Genomic DNA, 22,913 nt, shown 5'->3' with positions numbered 1-22,913 from the left:
TTTGGAAATCAAAGGAACTGCAACACAGGAAGTACAGATTCAGGAAGAAGCCTCAGGGTTTTCATGGGAAAAGGGAGGAAAATGAAGTAAGCCGTAGTAAAGCAGAGTTCATTGGTGCTAGAGAGGTGAGGTTAGGCTGTACTTCACAGATTGGCCTGAATCTGGTCATCAGGCGAAGGCTAGATTTGTACTTCATCGATTGGTTAGCAACTTTGTCACTGGCAAAGTTCAATTTCATCAGTTCTTACAAACGGGGTATTTTCATCTTACTGACATCTTGGAGTGTTGGCAGTTTGGTCTAGTTTGAAAGATTAAAAAACCAAAAACAAGATGTGTTGGGAAGTTCCCTGGAAATGACTACTCTGGCTTTACATTGCCATGCTTCCCCTCATGTCCTCTTCCACTAACATAAAACTGATACGATAAACCCTATTATTACTATTATTATTATTATTAAACTGTCCCACTACTGTGACCTGTATGTAATTTGAAAACTTCTTAGAGAGTGAAAGAACGCAAACTAGGTGTGAGAGGCAGACCTGGGTGGGGACCCCTGGCTTCTTTTTTATTTAAAAGTGGCCTTGGCAGGCCCACTCCGCCCCACAGTTCTCTATCAATAAAATAAGACATTAAATCTACAGCAGAGGGTCATTGTGGTAATGAGAGATAATGTATTAAAATGCTAAACACAAATAAAAGGCTCAATAAATGACATTTATTGTTGGCTCTTTAATATCTGCTTGTGGGGATTAATTAAAATGGGTATAATATATGTAAAGCAGCCAGCTCCTATCTGCTCATGTATAATATAGACCCCATATTTCTCAGTAGCTGGGAGATGTTGGCCAAGTCACTGATCTCCCTGGGCACCCATTTTCTTCTGTGTTAAAGGAGGGAGATGTGGGATTGGGCTCCAACCATCCCTCTGCTTCTAAAACACCAACCTAGGCACTATCCCTTCTGATTTTGAAAGCTGAATTGTAGCAAGAATGTGCTTTTGGGAAACATGTATTTCCTAAAAACTCTAGGAGGAAAACAGCATATTCAAATAAATGGTTGCTTTTTTTTTCAAGTATTGGTCCTTCTAATTCATATAATGGACCAAGCAAACTGACCACAGACCAGTCCACCCATTGCTGCTATATTTCTTTTTTAGGGATTCCCTATGAGCCTCACTGAATTATAAAACTGTTTTTTTTTTTAAAGGAATTTTTATGAGTTTATTTGAGCCAAACTGATGACAATTGCCAGGAAGCAAAATATCAGGGGACTGAGAAAGTACTCCCTAAAATGGTGCTCTTTAAAGCAGAGCAACAACTTCCTTGTGAAATCACAGCCTGTGTCCCCTCAGTCACCTGACTTGGAGTTGTCCTTAGGGCATCCTAAAGCCCGAATCTGCTCAGCCAGCTGGTGGTGCTTTACAAGGGAACCAACCCATAAACTACCCTACTGGGGGGGCCAATCAGGTGGAAAGCCCCGCCCCCTTACGTTCATTTTATTCTGAAGTTGAAAAGGGTGGCAGCAAAAGCAGGCCAGCTGCAACTGCTGTGGCCCCGACATCCCCCCTCCATTCATCTGCACCCCAGCCCCTCCTGGTTCAAGGTGACACCAACCAGCTCTCTGGGAGCAGCTTTCACGTGACTGCCTATGTCTCCTCAACAAACACATCATCTAATTGTTTTGGGTCCCCTATATTTTGAAGAAAGACATGTTTCAAAACTGAGAAAACAGGCCCTGGCTGGTTGGCTCAGCGGTAGAGCGTCGGCCTAGCGTGCGGAGGGCCCTGGTTCGATTCCCGGCCAGGGCACACAGGAGAAGCACCCATCTGCTTCTCCACCCCTCCCCCTCTCCTTCCTCTCTGTCTCTCTCTTTCCCTCCCGCAGCCAAGGCTCCATTGGAGCAAAGATGGCCCGGGCGCTGGGGATGGCTCTGGGGCCTCTGCCTCAGGCGCTAGAATGGCTCTGGTTGCAACAGAGCAATGCCCCAGATGGGCAGAGCATCGCCCCCTGGTGGGCATGCCAGGTGGATCCCTGTTGGGCGCATGCAGGAGTCTGTCTGACTGCCTCCCTGTTTCCAACTTCAGAAAAATACAAAAAAAAATAAAACTGAGAAAACAGACTAAGTGCCTAGCCTGAAGGAATTTTATTTTAAAAAAAGGTTGAATCTCCCTGAAGAATATATCTTTTTAAAAGTATTAATCAACTTTTTTAAAGTACCTATATTCTTTAATAGCTAATTTTCAATTGACTATTAAAAATTATTATTTTTTCCCCAGCATTTGAACTGAATCATATTAGTTTTCCTTAAAGTTAAGTGATTTCATTTTATGATCTTAGGGATGCTTGGAAAGCAATTTCAGCTCCAACTCTTTTAAAGCAATGGTATCTGGTCATTTAAGGGGAAAGTATTACTTATTATATTATTACACATCTTAAAAGAGGGACCTATTAGCCTGACCAGTGGTGGCGCACTGGATAGAGCATTGATCCCAAATGCTGAGATCCCTGGTTTGAAACCCTGAGGTCCCCAGCATGAGTGCAGGGTTGCCGGCATTGAGCATGGGATCATCAACGTGATCCCAAGGTCGCTGGCTTGATCCCAAGGTCACTGGCTTGAGCCCAAGGTCACTAGTTCAAGCCCAGAGTTGCTGGCTTAAGCAAGGGGTCACTGGCTCAGCTTGCGTGCCCCAACCCCACCCCATTAAGGCAGGTATGAGAAGCAGTCAATGAACAACTGAAGTGAAGCAACTACAAGTTGATGTTTCTCATCTCTCTCCTCCCTCTCCCTTCCTTCCTCTCTCTCTAAATAATGATAATAATAATAATTTTTAAAAAAAGCTATTAGACCTCATTCTGAGAAAAGGTAAAACAGGTAAGTGGTTGAACCATTTAAAGTATGAAAGAGTGATCATTCCAGGAAATGTTTAAGGTAAGCATTTTCTGGCATTGTAAATAATGAAAAGCCAAGAAAATAAAGAGCAGGTAAGACTCGCTGAGCAAGCAGAGTGGTGGGGCGCAGATAAAGACAGTGAAGAAGAAGGAAAGGCGCCTCTCCGTAGAGTGGTCCTCTCTGGCCTCAGTCCAGGCTGGTCTGAGAGACACGGTCCAGGGTGAAACCATCAGCCCGGGAAGGGCTGGCTCTGCCTCTGCCTCTCCACCGCCGGAACTGCTGGGGAAACGGGGGAAATCTCCCTATTTTACTTTTTTATTCTTGAAATTTAGTGGTGGAAGAACTTTTGAAAAACAAGAACCGAGCATCTACCCTGGGAGATTCCTGGCTGGCTGGTCTGCCCTTTTTGCTCCATCTCACTAGCCCTTGCCAGCACATCTCATCTTTTCCTTCTTGTCGACACCACCTGAAGAAACCATTGCTAAAGACCCCTTTGGATAATAGGGCAGTTCCTTTTTAAGATGGCAAGTACATATTTGGAGGGTTAATGGGCTGTCAATCACTCACTGTCCATGCACTGCTGTGAACCAGCTCATTCAGACTTTCAGCTGTACTGGGTTGGGGCTTTCAAAAGGGTGGGGTGGGGAGAGGAAGGTTTTAGGACATTTTATAGACTGGTGACCTTTGGAGAAGAAGAGCAGGTTTAAGGAGACAGGCCTGAGCGGTCCTGGGGCTTTGTGGAAATGGTAAGTAATTAGAAAAAAATAAAGGAATGGGTCCCACATGCAAACTTTGCATATTTCAAAATTTTTCCAGGATCTCTTACCCATAATCTTAACTTTCCCAGCTAGCATTGTTAGTGATTAGTTCAATGCTTTTTGTCAGTTAAATTGATTTTTACAGGCTGGATGAATATTCTTTCATTTTTATTTATTTTTTATTAAGTGAGAGGTGGGGAGGCAGAGAGACAGACTCCTTTATGCACCCTGACTGGATCCACCCAGCACGCCCCCTACCAGGTGATGCTCTGCCCATCTGGGGCCATTGCTCTGTTGCTCAGCAGCCAAGCTATTTTAGTGCCTGAGGTGAGGCCATGAAGCCATCCTCAGCACCTGGCGCCAACTTGCTTGAACCAATCATACCATAACTGTGGGATGGAAAGAGAGAGAGAAAAAAAAAGAGAGAGAAAAGGGAGAAGGGGTGGAGAAGCAGATGGTTGCTTCTCCTGTGTGCCCTGACTGGTAATTGAACCTGAACGTCCACATGCCAGGCTGATGCTCTACCACTGAGCCAACCAGCCAGGACTGGATGAATATTTTAAACACTATTTATAATATTTTGTTTATATTTCTCCCAACACTTGGGAGAAATAATCCATACATTGTGAATTTTCTTAGGCTGTTTCATTTCATATCATTTTTAACCTCAATGCATAAATGTCAAAGTAACTTAATTTTTATACGTCTGTAAATTTTAATATCTAAATAAAATCACAAGTTTGAAAAGTGCTTTACTAGACTAATCTGGTTTTTAACCTAATTCACAAATGAGTTCCACGTGACATCAAAGCTAATGGGTCGACTCTCATTGCTGTGGGGAGGGGTACAGCCCGTGGGGCAGAGTTAGCCCAGCCAACCGGAAGAGAGGGTGCTGGCTGCTGCTACAGATCTATAAATCTCTACCAATACTGAACCCAGCCTTCCTAAGACCTCACCTTCTCCTGTTCTTCCTGAGTACTCTATATTGGTTAGCAAATTCACCCACTAAGGAATCCCAAGTGAAAACCTCAAAGTTATCTTCAATATCTTCCTTTCCTTCATTATTAAATCTCTCCCTTCTTCTTCTCTGCCTTGATCTACTTTTGTTGTTGTTTAAAGATTTTATTTATTAATTTTTACAGAGTGGGGGGAGCGTGAGAAATATCAACTCACAGTTGCTTCACTTTAGTTGTTTTTTGATTGGTTGTCATATGTGCCTTGATCCGGCAAGCCCAGGGCTGTAAACTGGTGACCTCGGCATTCCAGGTCAGTGCTTTATGCACTGCGCCACCACAGGCCAAGCGGATATACTCTGTTTTAATTTTTTTTTTTAATTTATCAATTTGAGAGAGAGAGGAAGAGACAGACAGAAACATGGATCTGTTCCCGTATATGCCCTCACTAGTTAAGGAAAGTAACTTATTTACCTCTGTTCTTTCCTTCAACAGCAATTTTTCTTCAACCCTCCCCAACCCGTATCTTCCAACATTCCTCAATCCCCCTCATCTGGTTTTTGGCAACAATTCCCCAAAGTTAATGCTATCCCCACCTCTCCCTTTCCTCTTTACACAGCCATTTAAACTAGCCAGTCAAGAAAGAGTAAGATTGTAGGGTCACCACCCCAGCCAATGGGGAAGACCCAGCCTCGGGCCTGTGTTAGGATTTAAAACAACTCAATACCCAGCCCACGCACATGCTGGCTGGCTTTCACTAGGGGCAGAACGCCCTTCTGCAGAAGTTATTAAAGTCGCCTTGCCGAGGTATTTTGTCTCCATGAGTCTCGTTTAATTGCAACTCTAACACTAGGAACTGAACCAGCAACCTCTGTGCATTGGAGCGATGCTCTAATCAACCAAATTATCTGACCATGGCCTTGATCTACCACTTCATTTGTCAAATTTCTGTGGATGTAAAAGGGGCCACAGACTAAACCTGACAAACTCAAAGGAGGCCCGCATGGCAGCCTCATAAACTCGGAGACCTAAAGTAACCACATAGGATGGTCTGAAATTAAAACTTTCTAAGCCTGACCTGTGGTGGCGCAGTGGATAAAGCGTTAACGTGGAAACGCTGAGGTTGCCGGTTCAAAGCCCTGGGCTTGCCTGGTCAAGGCACATATGGGAGTTGATGCTTCCAGCTCCTCCCCCCTTCTCTCTCTCTCTCTCTCTCTCTCTCCTCTCTATAATGAATAAATAAATAAAAAACCTTAAAAAAAACTTTCTAAGTAAAAGCAGTTCATGGTGGGTAGTCATGTCCTAGAGTAGTATTTTTTCTTAATAAAGGTCAATCTTCACCTTAACTGAGCCTGTTGTCTTTTTGCATCTAAAATAACATACTTGAAAAGATACCTTTGGAATATCAAAATAATCTCCTTTTATCCAGACCCCTCAAAGCACAACCACTGCTCCCAAGCAGAGACCACAGATCCCCTCATTGTTATTATCATGTTAATTGTTAACTATCCTATACCCACCCGTGTAAAAGAACTGTCTATTTCTTTTACTTTTTTCCCAATCCCAGAGATTTCTCCACTTTGCTTTCTCTTCTCCTCCCTAATCCATCACCTATGAATGTCATGTGATCCCCTTATGCCTTCCCCTTTGATTCTGATGTATAAAATAAATGGTAAAGCCCTAGCTTGATAGCTTGGTTGGTTAGAACATTGTCCCAATAAGCAAAGGTTGTGGGTTCAGTTCCCAGTCAGGGTATACAGAAACAGAGTGATGTTTCTGTCTCTTATTCTCTCTCCCTCCCTTTCTCTCTAATATCAGTAATAATTTTTTAAAAAATCAGTGAAAAAACTGCCATTTTCTGGAGCATTTTCTCAATCCCCTGAGATTTTGCTTCCTGGCAATTGTCAGTTTGGCTCAAATAAACTCATAAAAATTCTTCAGCTTTGGAAGTTTCTCACACTGACATTTCTCTGACCATCTAGTATGTTCTAGGAACTGGAGAGAACATCTGGATTAATGGGTATGAACCCTGCCCATCTCCCTTTTTTTTTTTTTTTTTTTTTTTTTGCATTTTTCTGAAGCTGGAAACAGGGAGAGACAGTCAGACAGACTCCCGCATGCACCCAACCGGGATCCACCCGGCACGCCCACCAGGGGCGACGCTCTGCCCATCCTGGGCGTCGCCATGTTGCGACCAGAGGCACTCTAGCGCCTGAGGCAGAGGCCACAGAGCCATCCCCAGCGCCCGGGCCATCTTTGCTCCAATGGAGCCTTGGCTGCGGGAGGGGAAGAGAGAGACAGAGAGGAAGGCGCGGCGGAGGGGTGGAGAAGCAAATGGGCGCTTCTCCTGTGTGCCCTGGCCGGGAATCGAAACCGGGTCCTCCGCACGCTAGGCCGACGCTCTACCGCTGAGCCAACCGGCCAGGGCCTCCCTTTTTGAAACTGCCATTAGTAGGCTCTCAACATTCACCTACAAGTGTGGGAGGCTGGTCAGTCTGCCTACCTTCATCTAATCTATTCTTCATTGTCTTACCAGAGCTATCTTTCTAAAACTTAGCTGCCCTCCCTTGCAACAACCACTAACCAAAGCCTTTAGCAGCCTGCCTTTGGTCTATCTTTCCAGCTTTGTCAAATTGAGGATGGAAGGGCCTGAAGGAGTTTAAAAAGTAACAACCCACATCCATGCTGTTCCTTTATCTACTTCCTGAAACAGTCTAAACCTCCCCCTCATGGCCCTCTCTTCCTGGAGATATAAGGGACACATAGGGCTGCAGACAACAAGATCAGGCACCTCTCATGAAAGCTGTAAAGGTATATGAGACTCAAAACAGTCAACTTCGGGGAGCTAGAGTCTTGGTGCCTATTGGGTCATGGTGCTCCACCACCGGCAAATAACCCCCTTCCTCCAGCACGCTGTCTGAGTGGCTCTGTCCTTGGAAAGTCGTCTCTGTTCCTGCAACAAAACCATTCCCAGAATAGCCTATGCCCCTTCAGACATCTGAGACTCCATATCCTTCCCCTTCCTGGAATCTACTTGATCTTATCCACCTTTCAAAGTTGTATGTATGTATTAACATTTATTTATTTATTTATTTATTTAGTTAGTTAGTTATTGTAGGAGAGAGGGACAGACAGAAAGAAAGAGATGAGAAGCATCAATTCATTGCAGCACCTTATTTGTTCATTGATTACTTTCTCATACGTGTCTTGACTGGGGGCTACAGCTGAGCCAGTGACCCCTTGCTCAAGCCAGTGACCTTTGGTCTCAAGCCAGCAATCCCACATTCAAGCCAGTGACCTTGGAGTTTTGAACCTGGGTCCTCAGTGTCCCACACCAATTCTCTATCCACTGCACCACCACCTGGTCAAGCATCAAAGTTGTATTTATTCTTAAAAGTTAAGTTCAACTGTCACTTCCTAAAAACATTTCAAATACACTTGTTATAAACTACCCTTTAACATGTTATATTCATTTTTCTGGAGGTATGTCATTTTGTTTCATTATAATTATTGAAAAAATGTTGTTTCCCCCATGAAACTTGTAAGTTTCCTGAGTTTAGGCCCCATGTTAGAGTTGTTTCCATATGACCCAGAGCATTGCTCTGTTATATATAAATTGAGCTGAATAAGCTACCCAAATTGGACCTATCAAAAATTTCAGTCATGTCAATTTTTTATTGGTCAATGAGCAAAGCCAACAGTGGTCTTACTTGTATTTTTTCTTTTAAGGTCCTCAGTAAAAATACATCTCATAGACTAATATAATCACACCCTTGTGCCTCAAAATTTTGGATTCTATCTTAGCCTAAGAGATTCATATCCACTTTAATGAGTTCACTTTCATCCCAAGTCTTCATGGCCAATGAATGTAGCCTGTAGGCCAATGTGACCAAAGCATGGCCCTTGTACCACCTTGTACAGCTAGTGCTCGACTTACGACCACAATTGGTTCCAACAGACTGGTTGTAACACAATTTGGTCGTAAGTTGAGTAGGTTATATGTACAGTACTGTGAAATGATGTTATAAAAATCTTTAAGTCATATGTTATCATAATTTTCTTTCATTATTGTTATAAATAATTTTCTTTGTTCATTTTATGCAATTTGTATCATCTCTACACCATTTTGTTTCTTATTTTTACATTCGTCAGGTTTAAGTAAACCTGTACTGCATTACCATCTTGGGAGGGGTTTGATGAAAAATATCCAAGACACAAAACACAAACTGCTGTACCCAGTCTGGGATAACAGTTGAAATGGTGCACATGGAGATGGTAGTGCTGCCGGAAGCTGGTCCGCACTGTCGTTCGCCCAGCTGGGCAACTCTTGCGCTGCCAGACACGGAGCAGTTGGGGCTAGTGATTGTGGTCATAAAGTCGAATGGCCGTAAGTTGCATAGGACATAAGTCGATCAATATTTGTATTCTTGCCACCAAATGTGCAAGTTACAAATTTAGATTCTTGAACCCTACCCCAGACTTCCCGAATCAGAATCTCTGAGGATGGAGCCTGAGAATTTGCATTATTTATAAACTCCTCAGGGCTGCAATCCATGGGAAACTTTGAGAATCTTCATTCTATAAATTCCTCAGAGAGCTTGGTTGAGGGCTGGCTCAAGAATGTGGTAGATTCTCTGAATCTCTTATTAGCTCTAAGAATAGCTAGACTTCACACATCATAGAATGTGAACACTGAAATGTACTTATAGTTCCTACAGTTCTCTTGTTGAGAATTATAAAGATGAATGAAAGCTTGTAGGATTCAAAGGAGTGAGAAAACAAGGAACTGAATTTGGCTCTTAATCTGTTACCATTTGGCAAAAAGATATATACTTGAAATTAGGAAAAGTTATTGAATGTAAGACCAGAACCTGACCTTCCTTCAGCTCCTTTTCTTCTTAGCTTTGTGTACCTCTTTTATTGTTCTTTTTAAAAAAATTTAATTGATTGTGTTTACATAGATTCCAGTGCCCCCCCCCGAATGCATCCCCCCTCCCGTGTGTTCCCCACAACATCCCCCTCCCCCTCCCCGCAACGCCCTCCCCCTTCCCTCCAGGATTAGCTTCTCTGCTCTCTATAACGTTGTATTATGTGTGTATAATTTCACCAATCTCTTTACCTTTTCTGATCCCATCCTATCATCCCCTTTCCCTCTGTCCTCTTTCCCTCTTCTTTTCTTCTTTTATATAGAACATTCTATCTATAAATACTGGACTCAATGGGAAACTAAAATTATTAAGAATCTGCTTGATAGCAGGCATCATGCTAGGTGCTTTCCACATATTTCTCACTTAATAAGCCACCTGTGAGATTACTTTTTAATGTTTTTTTAAGTGAGAGGAGGGGAGACAGAGACAGATCCTGCATGTACTCCGACCAGGATCCACCCAGCAACCGTCATCTGGGGCTGATGCTCGAATCAACTGAGCTATCCTCAGCACCTGAGGCTGATGCTTGGACCGACTAAGCTCTTATCAGCACCCAGGGCTGACATTCAAAACCAATCAACCACTGGCTGCAAGAGGGGAAGAGAGAATGAAGGGGGAGGAGGGGATAAAGAGAAGCAGATGGTCACTTCTCATGTGTGCCCTGACTGTGAATCAAACCCGGGATGTCCACATGCTGGGCCAACACTTCATTCACTGAGCCAGCTGGCCAAGGCCACTTTCTAATTAAAAAAAAAAATTATATATTCATTTTTAGAGAGAGAGGAAAGGAGATAGAGAGAGAAACATTGATTTGCTGTTCTACCCACCCATGCATTCACTGGTTGACCCTTGTATGCATCCTGACCAGAGATCAAACCTACAACCCTGGCACATCAGAACAATGCTCCAACCAACTGAACTACCTGGCCGCGGCTGTGAGGTTACTTTTATACACCCATTTTGCAGAAGAGAAAATGTAGCGTATGAGAGATTAAGCAACCTGCTAGTTAAGTAGATTAGGTAAGTAATCAGGTAGATACGGTAAGTAATCAGGTAGAATCGCTAGTTTCAAACCCAGTGCTGCCATTTACTTCTTGTATAAGCCTTGGGGAAACTCACTTAACTTCTCAGGGATAAAACAAGGGACACACAGAGTCTTCTTCACAAGGTGCTGAGGGCTTGCGATGAAATCAGGTCCCTACAGCACGTGGCACAATGTCTGGCCCTCACTCAGTGTTAGCAACTGTTCCTTCACCTCTCCATTCCCTTCCAGCCTTGGCTTTTTTTGTATCTGTAAATTTTTCTGAAAGAGGCTGTTTGTTCAGAAGCCTGAAAAGGCCTCTGCTACTTTAAATCACTCTAATAGGTGCCCATGAATACTGATTGTTGGTGCTCACAGCCAGTAGTACTTCCCTCAGAGGTTCATTCAGGAAAAGAGCTCTCTCAGCAGCCTCTGGCTTCTTTCCAGCTCACAGAGGCTGTGATGTGAGCTGCTGGGGAAAGCAGCCCATGAGTCACGCTTTCAGCTTCCAGCCGGTGAAGGGAAGGGCAGGAAGTACCACATCACTGCTGCCAGCAACCACCGCAAATCTCATTTCACCATTGGGCTTCTCAGACCATGTCTGAGCCCCATGCACGGCCCTCTTGGCAACTTCGTCATGTTTAGTTTGCCAAGGATCATAAGGCTCACCGTGCCAGGAAGATGGGTTGAAAATGAGCTCTCTGATGACAAAACCGTATTTTGTTGCAGGCAATGAGTACTGGTGACTCTAGTAGCAATCATGAACGGTTTTGGTTTGTAGCTTTTTGTTTTTCTGTGCATTTAGTCTTAAGGACAGGGGGTGGGGGGCATTTATCACAATGCTATGATTACCTCTCCTAGACTGGCTGCAGTTTCATTTCATCTTCTAGGCCAAAAGCCAAAAGGATGTCAGAATTGTCACCTGGAGTTCGATGCATATTCTCTCCATCTTGGTCACTGTCCTGGACAGTGGCCACACAACATAAGCAGCAGTGACTGTTCTTCATGTTCGTTGACTAATTGTTTCCCTCTGAATAACCTGTCTGTTAGATAGGACAAGAGTCTCAAGGTCTGGGCCATTCTTACTAAATGCTATTCTTGCGAAATGTTAAAATGTAGCACCATATTTTGCAGACCAGCTGCAAATAGGATGAGCCTGACAAACTCTCAACCAGATAAGTGTAACCAACTGCAAAGAAGAACTCAACATGTAACTGACTAAACTGTACACAGAAGCAATGGCGCAGAAACCACCCTTCAAGGGAGACAGAGCTTTGGATATGAATCTCCTGTCTCCTTTACTTGCTGCAAGTAAATACAACTACCTTATAACACCTTTTGTTCTTGAATAGAACACCTTAAGTGGCAACCCCCCTGAGTTGGGTAACAAATCGGCAACTCAGACGGAACTCTGAGTGACTCCCTCTTGGCATGGTGTGGGCGCTTGGCGAGCACTCGGCGGCAGCAGCTCCTTGGAGGCTTCCTCCCCTGCGTCCCCTCTGAATGAGGGCCTGCTCTTCAGGAGACTCCCGTTTGGTGCTAACTCTCCTCACAGTGAAGTAGAGTGGCCACTTGAACCTGTTTGTTCAGCGCTTCGGAAGGGAGGTGGGTAGGTCAGCCCCTGTGGTCACTGTAATCAGTGTTTCCATTCCTGTGTTGGGTATAGGGTTGTTGGAAAGGCGGCTTCAGTTCTGGTGTGCACTTGGTTTCCAGTTGGTCAGCAGGAACTGTCTCCAGGACTCTGGAGGGTTACGGAATGCCTGCAGGACAATCCAAGACATCCTTTGGTGACAGTCTCTGGCCTGGATGTCTAACTCCAGTATTCTTTGTGCGTTTGCTTTGTTAGTCTTATATGTAAATGTGCTGGCTATGAGAAATTCAAATTCAGTCCCTGAATTCAGCTCCTTTGAGTGCATTCTTCAGAACTGGATAAAAGGAGCTATGTATGTCCCTTAAAGAAATTAAACACTTATTTATAAATATAACAAACATGTCAATAATAGGAAACTGCCTGTCTTGTCCAAGGCAGCCTTGCTCCAAGCTGAGAGTCTACTGTGGGTTTGGGAGTCATCGTTTTCTAAGTGCAGCTTCTTTGCCTCCTCAGGTTTCAGCATTTACTAACTAACCACACATAAGCTCCCCCCCCCGCCCCTGCCCTGCTTCCGTCCAGGGAGTGTCCATTCTGAGACACCTGCAGCCAGGATGGAACTCGTGATGGGGAATGGGAGTGGCACCCAGCAGTTCCCTGAAAACAAGGAGCTTCCCATCAGACAGGCCGCACCTGCTTCGCTGAGGGGGACACGAGGTGAGCTCCCGGTTTCCAGGGGAGACGATCTGGGACAAGTGAGGCTGAGTGACACAGGTGTGGCTGTGGGGTGTGGGGGCCTGTCTGTGCCTAATACTGTAAAGATATATGCTTGGGGTTATATGGGAGGAGTCACTGGTCTTATCTATGAGCTGTTTTACTAAGACTCCCACTGCTTCTCTTCCTCTGAAGGATAAGGAAAAACTTAATGCCACATGTCCTCAGCATCTCATTGACAAAAAAAAGAAAAAAAAAGATGTTGTATTAGCCAGTGTGATTTCAGAAATTTTATCAAAAGTATGGTAACAGAGGCCAAATACACTAGAATTACTGAAAACTAAATAAAACCAAGATTATTTCACTGGATTGGAACCATAAAAAGAGAGAAAGTCTGCTATGATTTAAAAATGTAGTCTGAGGTTGACAAGAACTCCACCAGATGAGTACAGCTAACTGTAAAGAAGAAAACAAAATAATTGGCTAGTGTATATGAGCACTGGCTAAAGGCCCTTCAGGGAAAAAGAGCTTTAGACATGAATCTCCCATCTCCTTCACTTGGTGTAAGTAAATACCACTACTTGTGACAGCCATGTCTTGTTCCTGAAGGGAACGCCCCAACCAGCAAACCCCTTGGGTTCAGTGACATAGGGACCGCGCAGACAAAAATCTAAACTTTTTTTTTTCTAACCTGCCTTTTCTTTCTGGTTTTCTTGCATGTTTTGGAATGATGCTATACTACCCACCTTGGGAAAAACTTTTGCATTTATTGATCCTAAATTGATTTTCTAAGTCTAGAATTTGGGGAGTTAATACATAAATCCCCATACTTTCTAATCATATTGTTTACAACTGTATGCATTCTTTTCTTCTCACACTGCTTCTCAAAGCCTTGGTATTTGAAGCAGAAGTCTGAGCAGCTTCTGTTACCAAATAGGAATTTTGGCAGCTTCCCTCCCAAACCCCCACTTTGACAGTTAACTTATGCGTTGTTGTGTGAAGCCCTTCAGTAAACAAACAATGCAACGCTAAGGGGAAAAAACCCAGCAGCACAGAAGGATGACTGTAATACACACTTGTGTCTACTTAAAGGTACCTGTTCTGTTGGTGACCTACCTAACACAGAGGGACCCAGCCTCTTAGTACGGTCTTGGAGTCTGAATTAAATAGCAGCAGAAGGAAGAAACCAAAGGTCTGGTTGTCAGGGCTTCTTGGGTTTTACCCAACATTTTCCACTCCCACCTTTGCTCCTGCACTGTCTGTTTTTACCAACATGCAAGACAGGAGTAATAATAAACGCAGCTTATGGAAACATTTTTAATACCTTAAGGTCTTCCCTGAGGAAAAGTTCTTTATGTTCACTAACTATATTTCTTTTTTTTTTTACAACAAATAAAACAATAATAGCACTTGATTTTATTGTTCACAATCATTGAAATAATTCAGTCTAATTTTAATTCTTTTTTAAAAAAAGATCTTATTTATTGATTTTTAGAGAGGATAGAGAGAGAGAGGAAGGAGGGGAGGAGCAGGAAACATCAGCTCACAGTTGCGTCTTGTATGTGCCTTGATGAGGCAAGCCCAGGGTTTGGAACCAGCAACCTCAGCGTTCCGGGTTGATGCGTCATCCACTGCGCCACCACTGGTCAGGCTGAACTCCCATATATGAGAACCTCCAGCCCTGACCGGTTGGCTCAGCGGTAGAGCTTTGGCCTGGCATGTGGAAGTCCCAGGTTCGATTTCTGGTCAGGACACACAGAAGAAGCGATCATCTGCTTCTCCACCCCATTCCCCCCCCCCCTCTGTCTCTCTCTAGTTCTCGCTCTCTCCTCCCCTCCTGCAGCCATGGCTTGAATGATTTGAGCAAAAGATAGCCCTGGGCACTGAGGATGGCTCCATGGCCTGCCTCTCCTCAGGTAAAATAGCTCTGTTGCTGAGCAACGAAGCAATGGTCCAGATGGGCAGAGCATCACCTGGTGGGGGCTTGCCAGGTGGATCCCGGTCAGGGCACATGCGGGAGTCTGTCTCTGCCTCTGTGCCTCTCACTTAATTAAAAGAGAGAGAGAGAGAAAGAGAGAGAGAGAGGACTTCCACATACTAATAACCCCATGGCATTTTTATAAAGTGTGTCAGTCAGTGGCAACAGCTTGAGTTCAGGGTCTGGACTGGGCACCAGTGCACTTGACACAGCCCTCACCTTCAAAGACGACATTCTCTGAAGTCCAGGATACAAAAGGGTAGGGAGATGGTCAGTTTGAAAACAACCCCTTTTCTTTTTTAATCTCATTTAAATGATTCCACAGTCTTTGGATGTTAAGTCAGGTGAAGTTTAATTATGCTTACCTATTTCCAAAAAATGCTTTTTAAAAAAATGTTGATTCCAGGCTTATAAGATTGCAGACTGTTTCCTAACCCTGGAGGACACGGTGGTGCAGTGCCTCCGTCCCTGAGGAATCCGAAACAGCAATGACATGTCCTAATCTGCCCAGAATACAGCGGGATGACTACAAAATTACTTCTTCCCTCCATGAAGAAAAGCTTAATGTTAGCTTCCTGCCTGACTCCTTAACGGTCCGTAGAGTCCCCATGAGGTCCTATCCTCAGACACATTAGGAATTGATAATAGAGCTGAACTGTTGCTAAAGCGGATCTGAGCCCACAGTGGTTAGAGGCCGGCTCAGGCAGCCAGGTACTCAATTTTCAGTGAGGCAGGAGAAAGGGGCCTCTCTGGGGTTGCTATGCAGCAACATAAATTCACAATACATTTTATTTGGGTTTTTAAATATAATGTTACTTTACTACAGTGCTTGGTAATTTTCAAATTTTCATTTGATGCTCAAAACAGTTTCAGGGGCCTGGCCTGTGGTGGTGCAATGGATAGAGTATCGACCTGGAACTCTGAGGTCACTGGTCTGAAACCCTGGGCTCACCCAATCAAGGCACATACAGAAAGCAATCAATGAAGCAACTCCTCTCTCTCTAAAAATCAATAAATAAATTTAAAAATAGTTTCAGAGGGTAGCTGTTCTTATCCCCATTTTTACAGATGAAAAACTAAGGTTTAGAGAGGTTATGTTGCCTATATCCAGGTCTGGCTGACTTCAAAGCTTTTTTTTTTTTTTTTGAAATAATAATAGATTTATATGAGGTTACAAAGAAACATACAGAGAAGTCCTAGGTACCCTTCCCCCAGCCTCCTCCCATGTTAACATCTTACACTAATAGAGTATAACATTAAAACCAAGAAAATGACATTGGCACAACCCATAGTGCTTACTCAGAGTCCACCAGTTATACATGCACTGTGTGTGTGTGTGTGTGTGCTTGAAAACTACATTTTTATGTGCTTTTTATACAAAAACTGTATACTCTTCTACCAATTTTAAATATGAAGTCAGATTATAGGAATAGATAAAATTACTTCCTTCAATACAACAATCGCTATCAATAATTACATACACGACCAAACAATTTTTCATATCTAGCTGCAATTAAGAAGAAAGAAAAGGAAGAAATCCTACAAACCTTTGCTCTAGGGAGCATTAGTCCATGCTACATGCTTTTATGGGCAGATTTTCTGAAGCTGATGACAGGTATGAAACACAGGAACCTGATCTATTGATAATTGTGGCAGCAATAGCCTCTCATGACAGAAACTTCTAGTGGTAAAAGAAAGGCGATCTTACCTTGTCTTCACATTTAGTCTTGTCATCTTCCTTTTCCAGGGAGTTCAAAGTTGTCTCTACATAAGATTCCTCAGCTGTTTTCCGAGCAGGAGCTAAAGAGACAAAGAAACCGGCCATTAATAAGGCAATTTGGCTTACAAATAATTCAGCACTTAGCTTGACTTGAAGCAGCTGGACTGTGCTGGAGCAGATGATTGACCAAGCTGAACTGAGTGCTAGGGTGATTTCTGAGGGGAGGGGGGTGAACTTGGAGGTAAAGGAGAAAGGCAAAAGGGTCCTTGACACCAGGCACTTGACATTTGATCCAAAGAGACAAAAGTCACACCCAACCCCACAGGAAACATCCAACACAACAAATCAGTAAGTGTAATGTGGTAAAAATGATAGCTTTCATCATTCCTATTGTTAAGGATCCATAAGGATCACTTTCTTTAGGAAGTCTTCCTTGACTTTCAGACTTCATGGATTCTTTTATGGATGGCTGCTTGAAATTTTATCATTTGTACTGTATTTGATGTTATTTTGGGTTAGAAGACCAGACTCAAGCCTAGGTGTCAGATACTATTGAATATATTTTTTTCATTATACGGGTAATTAATCTGTACTTATAGGCAATTTGAATAATAATAAAATCATACTCCTTAAACAGTGAGTTGGTATACAGGGTGGGGCCAAAGTAGGTTTACAGTTGTGAGTTCACAAAACACAGAGTTTATTCTTGTGTTATTATTTATTAATTATTGTATGACTTTCCATAGGAACAACTGTAAACCTACTTCGGCCCCACCCTGTATTTCCTTACAATCTTCTTTGAAATGTTCTGTCTACACACACACGATGGTTATATAAGGGGATGTCCATGCATGCCGTAGCCAGAAGGAGTTTTGCTAATCTGATGATCTAGCAGCTGGATTCCAGAACTGATGGAATCACATTTACTGGATAAGATGACTGTGGAAAGAATTGGCTGAGTCAGAAGAGAATTGGGCTTTCTTGTTCTTGCTCTCTTCTCTCTGTGCCTCTGCTTCCCCTTCCCACAGGCTGCTCAGACATCTGGGAGATAAGCTTTTCTTCAGGTTCCATGGCCACTGGCAGTGAGACTGGGACTTAATGAGAGGGCTTCACGGGGGGTGATGGCTAGAAGGCTAGTCAGTAAGTAGTACTTTGAGTTCTTATTTGTCATTATCACCACCCTTGTACAGCTTTGGGAAACTCACAGGACACGTGTGATTACCCTGAGACAGGATGTTGAGCATTTCTAGGTCCCATGGCCAAAATGCCATCCACCTAATGCCACCAGTATATCGCACTGATTCTTATCTGTGGTGGCCTTGATGGAGGTTGACCATCTAACTTCCAGATGCCCCTGACAACCCTCAGATTCTCTGAGCCAACTGGAAGCAGCCTGGGATTTCTATGGGTTTTTCATGGAGTTTAATAGAAATCTGTAGTGAAACACAGGTTTGCTGTCCCAGATATGTGACCACTGAAGCTACTCTACAACAATGGACAATCTTTGGGCTCCTCACTTTCTGCAGCATCTCTGTAAGCTGAGAGATTCCAGGTATAATAACTGGGTACTAGATATGCATCACTGTAATTGGCAATACCCATGACTAAGAAACCCCTGCCCTTAACACTATTAAGTACAATGACAAAATTAAAGGCAGGGAGATGGGAGCCACGCTGCCATCATTCAAGTCTTGCTCTTTCATGTGTAAGACACACATGGCAGAGAAATCTCTATGTCTTAGCTTCTTCATCTGGAAAGTGGGGAATAATGAGAAAGCCTATTGGATCAGGTTGCTATGAGGCTTTGATGCGTTAGTATGTACAAAGTGTTTAGATTATGGAAAACAGTACATTTTAGCTATTATAGCCACATGGAAATAAAAAAGACTTTTTTTTACTTTCCTTATTCAACTTCAGAGAGGTTAATGTCATACCCAAGACACCTAGCTGACAAGAGCCAGACATTCCAGCTCCCATCTCTGTGCTCCCTGCCCACATCCTTTACATTGTGAAATATAACATTTATCTTGGCATGGACTCAGTTACTAAGAACTCAGACAAATGTGTTTGAAAATCCTGTTAGTGACCTGCCTGAGTCCACACTAGGTTGTTATGCTTCAAAACAAAAGTATAGGTTTGTTAAATGAGCACGTTGCTTGACCAAGGTCAATGATACTTGTTCAGACATGAAGAAGATCTGTTTACTCTCAGAGGGTCATTACCTATTATGAAATCATGTGTTTGAAAAGCTGAGAAACAATCCATTATTCCTGTTTTATTTACTTGTCACAAACATATATTCCCTAAACCAATAAGAGAGGCAAAGTCGTAGAAGTAAACATAGCTTAGTTTGGGGAAGGAACCCTAAATTAGAGATCTAGGAGAATGAAGTCCCGTTTCCAGCCATCTAAGAAGGATGCTTCAGTGTGTGTGTGTGTGCCTGTATCAGTGGTATGTGCCTATCAGTGTATCTGAGTGTGCATGTCCATGGAAAATTTCAGGAAAGAAATACACTAAATCATCAAGGCTTCTTTCTAAAAACTGAGATGTATGATAACAGACAGGGGCCTGCAAGTTATACTAAATGGCTAATTATCAAAAGACCCCATATTTTTCAGATAGGTAACAACAGAAAGATTTGTTGCAAACAGAGCTGCACAACAGGAAATGCTAAAGGAAGTTTTCAGCCTAAAGTGAAATGACACAAGATGCTAATTCAGATAAAGGAATAAAGAACACTGAAAATGCTGAAGAGGATGGTAAACGTAAAGGAATATGTATTTCTTCTTTTTTCTCCTTATTTCTTTAAGAAGAGATATGATTGTTTAAAACAAAAGTTTATAGCACAATATTGGGTTTTAACATACGTAGATACAAGGTTTATGGTAAGAACAGCACAGGGGATAGGTGGGGCATATAGAACTGTTGCAAATTTCCTATATTTTACATAAAGTGCTACAATATTAACTCAAAGTAGATTCAGTAAATTAAGGATGCATATGATAATACCTAAGAGAAATAGGGGAAAACAATGCAAAGAGGTATGAATGCTAAAAAGTCAACAGAGGAATTAAGAAGGAAGACTAAAAAGAAATTTGATAGCTTAAATGAAGTCAAGAAATGAGAAATGAGGAGGGGGGAAAGAAGAGGAGGGGGAGGAGGGGGAGGAGGAGAAATAAGACGAGTAGACAACAAATGACAAAATAGTAGCTCTAAATCCAGCTGTCATTAATTACATTGTATATTAATGAACTAAACACTCCAATTAGAAGGCAGCACTTAATAGAATGAATTAAAAAGGCAAGACCCAGCTAGAAGAAATACTTTAAAAAGAATAACAGAAATAGAAAATGAACAAATATCTCATGTAAACACTAAGCATAAGAAAGCTAAATGGCTGTATTAATATCAGACAAAGTAGACTTCAAGGCAAAGAGTTTTACTAAAGGTAAGAAGGACAGACATTTTATAATTATAAAAGGGCCAGTATATCCAGAAGATATAACAACTATGAATATGCACCAGCTTAATAACGTTTCAAAATACATGAAGCAACAAATTATGTATGCCTCATGTCCAAGAATGGTTTCTCCCAAGAATGTATGACTGCATTAACATTTTAAACTAAATTACAGTAATCTGCCATATTAACAAAAAAGGAGAGAACCATATGATCTCAATATATAGCACTGAAAACAACTTTGAAAATTTCAAAAATCATTCATGATGAAAACTCTCATCAAACTTGGAGTAAAAGAGAATGTCTGTCAAATATGATAAAAGGCATCTGTAAAAAACTTACATCATACTTCAGGGTGAAACATAAACTCTTTCCCTTAATATTAGGAAAAGACAGGGATGTCTGCTCTTATCACTTCTATTCAACATTGTTTTAGAGGTCCCAGCCATTAGAATAAGAAATGGGAAAAAGGCATAGAAATTGAAACAGAGGTAAAATTGTCCTTATTCATAGATGACATGATTGTATTTCCATTTAGAAATATATTCCTATTAATAGTTATAAATGGCAATTCTACTTTCTATAGGGTTAAAAGACATGAAATTCCTAAGACATTCACACTAAGAACTACATATTTCCGGCCCTGGCCAGTTGGCTCAGCGGTAGAGCGTCGGCCTGGCGTGCGGGGGACCCGGGTTCGATTCCCGGCCAGGGCACACAGGAGAAGCGCCCATTTGCTTCTCCACCCCCCCCTCCTCTCTGTCTCTCTCTTCCCCTCCCGCAGCCGAGGCTCCATTGGAGCAAGGATGGCCCGGGCACTGAGGATGGCTCCTCGGCCTCTGCCCCAGGCGCTAGAGTGGCTCTGGTCTCGGCAGAGCGACGCTCCGGAGGGGCAGAGCATCGCCCCCTGGTGGGCAGAGCGTCGCCCCTGGTGGGCGTGCCGGGTGGATTCTGGTCAGGCGCATGCGAGAGTCTGTCTGACTGTCTCTCCCCGTTTCCGGCTTCAGAAAAATACAAAAAAAAAAAAAAAGGAACTATATATTTCCAAGGGAAATTAAAGAGGACCTAAATAAATGGAGCGTTATAATATTTATGAATGGGAAGACTTAATATTGGTACAATAACAGTTGTCTCCGAAGTGATTTATATAGTCAGTGCAATCTCAATCATAATCCCAGTGGAAATCAAAAGGTAAGTCTAAGATTTTTTAAAAAGATTTTATTTATTGATTTTAGAGAGAGGAGAGAGAGAGAAAAAAAGGCAAAGGAGAGGAGTGGGAAGTTTCAATTCATAGTAGTTGCTTATTGTATGTGCCTTGACTGGGCAAGCCCAGGGTTTCAAGCTGGTGACCTCAGCGTTCCAGGTTGACACCTTATTCACTGTGCCATGACCGGTTAGGGAGTGAGTCTAAAATTTATAAGGAAATAAAAAGGATCTAGAATAGTCAAAACAATCTTGAAAAAAGTAAAGGAAGTTGAAAGACACTACCTGATATCAAGGCTTAGTAATAAACTATGGTAATCAAGACCATGTGGAAGAATAAACTCAAAATATTTAAAAGACTTAAATGTAAGTCATGAAACCATAACAATCCTAGAAGAAAACATAGGCAGTAAAATCTCAGACATGTCTTGTAGCAGTATTTTTGCTGATATATCTCCTCAGAGGAAACAGAAAAATACAAGCAACTAGGACTACATCAAACAAAAGCTTTTGTAGAGCAAAACAGACGAACAAAATGAAAAGGGAACCCACTGAATGGGAGAACATTTGTCAATGACATATCTGATAAGGGGTTAATATACACAGTATATATTAAAAAAAAACTTATACAACACAACACTAGGATGACAAACAACCCAACTAAAAAATGAGCAAAGGACCTGAAGAGACACTTCTCCAAAGAGGACATACAGATGGCCAACGGACATGAAAAAATGCTCAATGTCACTAATCATCAGAATGATGCAAATTAAAACCACAATGAGATATCACCTCACAGCTGCCAGAATGGCTATCATTAACAAATCAAAAAACAAGTCCTGACAAGGATGCGGAGAACAGGGAACCCTCATGTACTGCACTGCTGGTGGGAATGCAGACTGGTGTAGTCACTGTGGAAAACAGTATCGAGTTTCCTCAAAAAAAATTAAAAATGGAACTGCCTTTTGACCCAGCTTCTGGGAATATATCCTAAGAATCTCAAAACACTACTTCAAAAACATATATGCACCCTTATGTTCATTGCAGCATTGTTTACAAGACCCGGAAGCAGCGCAAGTGCCCATCAGTGGATGAGTGGACAAAAAAGCTGTGGTAAATTTCCACAATGGAATACTACTTGACTGTAAAAAAGGGAAAAGGAAATCTCACATTTTGCGACAGCATGGATGAACCTGGAGATTACCACACTAAGTGAAATAGGCCAAGCAGAGAAAGACAAGTACTGTAAGAATTCACTTAGATGTGGAATCTAGTGAACAAAACAAACCAACGAACAGCATAGAAATGGAGGCATGAATGTGTGGAACAGACTGACAGCTGTCAGAGGGGAGGGGGCTCTCAGGGGTCCCCAAACGTTTTACACAGGGGGCCAGTTCACTACCCCTCAGACCGTTGGAGGGCCGCCACATACAGTGTTCCTCTCACTGACCACCAATGAAAGAGATGCCCCTTCCGGAAGTGCGGCGGGGCGGGGGGCCGGATAAATGGCCTCAGGGGGCCGCATGTGGCCTGTGGGCCGTAGTTTGGGGACGCCTGGCACTAGATGAAGATGAAGAAATTAACCAAAAAACCATGTATCTATAAAACACAGACACAGACAACAGTGTGGTGATAGCCAGAGAGAAAGAAGGTAGGGGTAGGAGGGGGGGGGCGCGGGGGGGGGGGGGCTACATGGGACGG

General features: G+C 42.7%; 1 protein-coding gene across 14 annotated transcripts in view; it reads right to left on the bottom strand.

Moving 5' to 3' along the window:
* The window catches only part of MCF2L2 (MCF.2 cell line derived transforming sequence-like 2), a 255,093-nt gene that overhangs the window by 120,891 nt on the left and 111,289 nt on the right, over positions 1 to 22,913 (bottom strand). For all 14 annotated transcript variants that reach the window (XR_010726901.1, XM_066241647.1, XM_066241644.1 and 11 more), the window contains one exon: positions 16,538 to 16,629. Coding sequence is in view for 13 of the 14 variants with exons in the window: in XM_066241647.1 (XP_066097744.1) it covers positions 16,538 to 16,629 (92 nt within the window). In the remaining variant the exon portion in view is untranslated. The remainder of the gene's footprint in view (positions 1 to 16,537; positions 16,630 to 22,913) is intronic.

This window comes from Saccopteryx bilineata, chromosome 8 (assembly GCF_036850765.1).
Source record: "Saccopteryx bilineata isolate mSacBil1 chromosome 8, mSacBil1_pri_phased_curated, whole genome shotgun sequence".
NCBI lineage: Eukaryota > Metazoa > Chordata > Mammalia > Chiroptera > Emballonuridae > Saccopteryx > Saccopteryx bilineata.
This window is presented reverse-complemented; position numbering and strand designations above follow the sequence as displayed.